At 43.0% G+C, this 5739-nt stretch overlaps 1 protein-coding gene across 1 annotated transcript in view; it reads right to left on the reverse strand.

Annotated features, from left to right (window-relative positions):
• Window positions 1-1266: 1266 nt before the first annotated feature.
• The window catches only part of LOC102199709 (actin-related protein 2/3 complex subunit 1A), a 36904-nt gene continuing 32431 nt past the window's right edge, over window positions 1267-5739 (reverse strand). Inside the window, exons 4-8 of the mRNA XM_005749665.1 lie at window positions 3364-3570; window positions 3138-3213; window positions 2662-2852; window positions 1949-2039; window positions 1267-1430 (exon numbers count right to left, since the gene is read on the reverse strand). Coding sequence (XP_005749722.1) covers window positions 1425-1430; window positions 1949-2039; window positions 2662-2852; window positions 3138-3213; window positions 3364-3570 — 571 coding nt within the window. The 3' untranslated portion in view covers window positions 1267-1424. The remainder of the gene's footprint in view (window positions 1431-1948; window positions 2040-2661; window positions 2853-3137; window positions 3214-3363; window positions 3571-5739) is intronic.

The following is a 5739-nucleotide window of genomic DNA, read 5'->3' on the forward strand; positions in this document are numbered from 1 at the left end:
CGGTCATCCAGACCATGGAGAAGAAAAACCCTCCCACAAAGACGTAAAATAAGAACAGTTCGGGGCTAAGGTCAATGGTTTATCTGCCTCTTACTATTGGCTGATAGTGAGACTAAGACCATTGTTTGTTTTTTGACCAAGTGGACATCTGAACCAATGAAATCAAACATATATAGATAAGACCTGGAAGGGGCCTGTTTGGAGGCGTGGTCCCACTCCTGAAATTCAGATAATTTATCTCCAATTAAACAGTTCTCAAATTTAACTTCATATCTGAGTGTCTCTTAGTTATAGACCTGGGCGATCGTGGCTCAAGAGTTGGGCGTTCGCCTTGTAATCGGAAGGTTGCCGGTTCGAGCCCTGGCTTGGACAGTCTCGGTCGTTGTGTCCTTGGGCAAGACACTTCACCCGTTGCCTACTGGTGGTGGTCAGAGGGCCCGGTGGCGCCAGTGTCCGGCAGCCTCGCCTCTGTCAGTGCGCCCCAGGGTGGCTGTGGCTACAATGTAGCTGCCATCACCAGTGTGTGACTGGGAATGACTGGATGTGTAAAGCGCTTTGGGGTCCTTAGGGACGAGTAAAGCTATACAAATACAGGCCGTTTACCATAGACCTGTCATTTAGTCTCATTCTTTTCCATGGTTAGAAATTAGTCACCAGAACATCCCCACTTGAAGGTATCCAACTAGAGTGAAGGTAATTTTCTAATCACGCGACACATGATGTGATGTCAACATTGGTGTGAGACACCCACAACACAGCAAGCTTGATGGTGCCATGCAACGAGAGTCCAGCCAGTATTATGGGGCCTTAATAACCGTATTACCTATAACTCAACAGCTTATTCACTCTCCCTGTCTGGAAACCTGTGGGCTCTCCTCAGATCCCTCCGAAGTTTCTGTTCTGGAACTCCCTCGAGTGAGATAACCAGATGTACCCAAAACAGTTTAGCAAGTCTTCCACACTTTTCCCAGTCCCAGCTACCATTGTTTCTCCTCACTCAAATGAGCTTCTGCTTTAGTTCCCACAGTCAGTTTTGCCATACCAGTCTCCTGTTTGTTCTCAGTAAGTTACACTTAGTCTGTAAATAAAGCTTTTAAACTTCTGGTGTGCTGGGTCTGAATTTAAAGTCCAGTTTGCGCCAAATACATGACCGCAGGTCTAAAACCCCAAAGTCAAGGAAACCAGCCATAACACAGGATTAGCTACACTGGCCTCCATATGTACTGGCAGAGTAAGTTATGTAAAGCACAGTGGATCCACAACAGGCAATACATTACCCATTTATTTTAGTAAACAATTAGTTTTTTGTCAAATATCACAAATCACATGTGCTAACAGCATTTCCCAGTTACTGGAAAACACAGATGAATGAATGAACCAAGGATGTGTTTGATCTCTGACTCAGCTCAAGGACAAATGTGGAGTCAGGGCTGCAAAGGAGAGCAAAAACAAAAGCATATTAGAACATATGAGCCTTTAAGATCTGAATGACACACAAGGATCATCAAATTATGTGTTTCTTGTTCCATTATAGCTGATGGCTAACACTGAGCACAGAGATCCAATACACCTGAGTGTATTATCAGTGTGGATCTCCATTAATACTCTCAGGCATGAAATTCATATTTCCCAGCCTTCTAAGGTTTATATAACTCTTACTAACAAATTTAACAATTCAAATTTACATTCAAGTGCAGCGACAAATCACTTTGAGTGTTTTGGAGATCTGAAATCAGAAAACTGGTCTGAGCCTGTAATGTGAGATATTTAAGAAACATTGGTAAATTTGCACTAAATGTGTGCATCCTACTTTTACTTCATCGAGAAGCCCGACTTCAGTGAGCTGAGCTTGCTCAGTTTCTCATCATCAGAGCGATTCAAAAAAGATTGTTTCAGAAATAATTACTACATCCACTTCATCTTTTTGTATTTTTACTGAAGACAGTACCTTAAAATCCCAGATCACCATAGCTCCATCCAGACCCACGCTGCTGTACTGCACAACTTTGGCTTTGTCCAGTGATACAATACGCAGCTGCCTGCAGAGCACAAAGTAACAGCTAAGAAAGGAAATGACAACAAAGGTGAAAATATTTGGACAGACAAAATGTCTGACACGTACAAACAGATGCTCTTCTGTGAGCAAAGTGAGATCAACGGGTATTAATGATGGTTTTAAAATCAGTTTCCATTTTAATTTGTCAGTTCACTTGAATTGTATTTACATAGCACCAAATCACAACAACAGTCACCTCAGCACACTTTACTTTGTAAATAATAGAGAGAAACCACAACAATCATGTGACCCCCTGTGAGCAAGCACTTTGGCGACAGTGGGAAGGAAAAACTCCCTTTTAACAGGAAGAAACCTCCAGCAGAACCAAGCTCAGGGAGGGGCGGGGCCATCTGCTGTGATTGGTTTGGGAGCCAGAGATTAATAATAACTAATGATTAAACAGAGAGAGGTCTTTTAACACATAGTGAGTGAAGAAGAAACACTCAGCTTTGGAAATGTTGGCAGAAAATAAAGTGGGTGAGAGCTGTAGGATGACAAATAGTATAAAATATTTAAAACATGCTTCCTTCACTCAGTTGTTTAAGAACAGAACCTCCTCAGTAAGGTTATTGTGCCTTTTCAAATTAAAAAGCAGTATTCCTCACGTGATGCTGTTTTGATGAAGTGCGTCCAGGTCACCGGTTTCCTCGTCAGTGGCCTTTTTGTCCAGGTTGCGAAAGTGTTGCATTGCTGACATATTCCCTTTGGAGGTCTGCTTTGGGATATCAAGCTTCTTCACAAACTCCAGAGAGCGTGGGCCCTTATACGTGTACTGGTAGGGGCAACAGTCATGTCCCTGGGTGCAGAAAAAGCACAAAAGAATATCTGATCATTTTGGATATTCGGTTTTTCAATGTGATATTGTGTGACCAATGGCCATGGAGCAGCAAAGCTCAGACACAATTTAGTATAATCTTTTTCTTTTATTTATCAAGGCTTCAGTTTTGTCTTTCTGTCTTGAACATGCCTTTCACATGACTCAGAGTCATTTAATCTATTGATAATATGGAGATTTTACATCTTTACACAGTTGAATAATTTTGATTTACACAGACAAACACATGGAGCGGGGCATAGTTACCGCAGCAACAATCTCAGTAGGGCTGATATAGAGGACGCTCAGCAGTGGCAGGCTGTCACTGGTCAGCTGGATTACCCTAACAGATGAACAGGTGAAATGATATAAGGTCATGCACCTGTGGCACTCCTATATACAAGGAAAGGTTTACAGTAATGGCTATATGTTTAAGTGAATAAAATAATACTCCTCATATTAATGAAGTAAGTGGTTGGGTAGCAATACTTACTCCTTCCCCTGTGTGGCATCAGCGACACTGATGCTGCTGTTGTGGGCCACCCAGGCCAACTGGTCTCCACTGGGAGAGAAGGAAACACTGTGTACCCACCCACCACAGTCTTTATGCTCCAGCATCATCTCCCCAAAAGGCATCTTGGCCCCCCAGGCAGTGGGCCCGGGCTTTTCCTCAATGTCCTTGATGTAGGTTGAGAAAATCCTGGGAAACACAAATATCTCTTTGTTAGTTCTTAAATAGTGAATCAGTGTGTTTTGTCTACTTTTTCATTACCCATAAAGCCTGTATGGCCCATAACCAAAATGAATAAGACATCTTTGGTTCAAGTGTACTGACATTATTTTATAACATAAAACCTTGTGGTTGCCTTTCATGCTTGACATATCTGACTTTTTACTTTTATTATTTAAACATTTTTACACAAGACAATATTAGGTTAAAGCAAATATAGTATAAAATTAAACTTAGCACAAAAAGCAGATTGATGCTTGATGGCAGTTGTTTATTTCTCCTTAAATGGTGCTACATCTTTAAGGAGAATGTGTGACTTATGCAGCAGAGTTGAGTATTTGGGCTGTGCCGTTGAAAACTTATTCTGCTACTGACTTTTGTTTTGAGCTTCTGGTGACAATAAGGTGATTAATCGACACCAGACTAGCAACACCGGCTACAACAGTCAGTTTGCTTCTCATCCAAGTATGCCATGTTTGCCTGATCAGGCAAATTCAAGCTGGTGTTCTGCAAAACCGAGCTGCAACATTAATTCGCGTGATCCCTAGTACCATCTATAAACTGATGGTCAAGCTCCATGTAATGCAGGATGTCGAAGATAGGCTGTGAAGTGGGCATGCCAAGAAGATGACACGACAAGAAGACCATTTCCTCACCCTGTCAGCCAGGCGAGCCAGGAGGTCTGCTATGGCTGCCCTTCACTGTCAGGACCAGTTGCAGTGGTGCTGGCGACACATGCACTGGACTTGAACATGTGGAGGAACATTAGCGATGAGTCCAGATTCTGCCTACAGCAGTTGGATTGTATGGTAGTGTGAAGACGCAAAGAACACTGAGCTGATTTCTTCACCAGCCAGAGATTTTGGTTGAGGCAGTGCGATGGTGGTGGCGAGGCTTCTCCTCACTGGAGGCAGTTTCAATGCTGAGAGATATCGAGATGAGGTTGTGCAACCAGGCAATCCCATATCTCCACAGTCCGGGACCAAACTCTATTCTCCAAGATGACAGTGCTCGTCCCCACAGAGCGCAGTTTACCAGAAACCTCCAGAACTCGGGAGGAGAGTGGGTCGATTGGCCTACCTGCAGTCCTGACCTGAACATTGAACATTTGCGGGATCAGTTTGGATGCCATGTTTGCACAAGAGAGACAAATGCTGGTTGAAGAATGGGATGCCGATCCACAACAGTGTGTGAACAAGCCAGTGACCAGCATTAGGAGGAGGTAACAGGCTGTTGTGGCTATGTATGGTAATTCAGACTTCAATGATCCAGTTCAATGAATGACACCAAACAACAGTCAAACTGGCACTGCCAGAGATGATTTGGCACACTTTCCTATGAAAGTAATGTGTCTTCTTTATCCTGATCATGGCTTTAAACTGAAATTCCCAACACCTGTTAACTCTAGACTTAGTCAAACTTTGTGGTAAATGGACTGATTCTTATATAGCGCTTTTCTACTGTCCTGGAGTACTCAAAGCGCTCTATACAACACGCCGCATTCACCCATACTCACCCATTCACACAAGTACTCTATGCCTCTCACACTCATGCACATTCATACTCCAATGGTTGCATGGGGGTTAGTATCTTGCCCAAGGATATTTGGCATGCAGACTGGGGGAGCCAGTAATTGACCCACCAACCTTCCAATTGGCAGATGACGTGCACTACCTCCTGAGCTACAGCCATCCCTTAGGATTTACACAAAGGAAATCCTAACCCTCATTGATGAGGGCAACAGAAGACTGTAAATGTGATTAAGTCAAAATAAATTCCACTGTATTAGTATGTGTTAATCAAGGAGCAAGATCCAGTGCAACAGTGTGACTTGAAGATTTGTCTAAAACAAATTTGTTATGGATAGGCGTAGCTTTGGGTCACGTGGTGTCAGTAATAGCGATTGCTATATCACCTGTTCACGGCCCGAGGGAAATTTTGTGAATGAGTGGGTGATGGGGGAAGTCGACCTTTGCTGACCGCTCAAGCTTGGAATGTTTTGATCACTGTTTTTCTACGGATTTTAAGGATTTGATAACAAATAAAGGAGTTTTAACTTGGAACTTTGACTAACGTTTTAAACAGCGGGCGCGTCAACATTATTCCCCTATTCAGCTGCTCGGCGACTCAAAGGCTTGA

This window comes from Pundamilia nyererei, unplaced genomic scaffold (assembly GCF_000239375.1).
Source record: "Pundamilia nyererei isolate P.nyererei 1_Seehausen unplaced genomic scaffold, PunNye1.0 scaffold00252, whole genome shotgun sequence".
Classification (NCBI taxonomy): Eukaryota; Metazoa; Chordata; class Actinopteri; order Cichliformes; family Cichlidae; genus Pundamilia; species Pundamilia nyererei.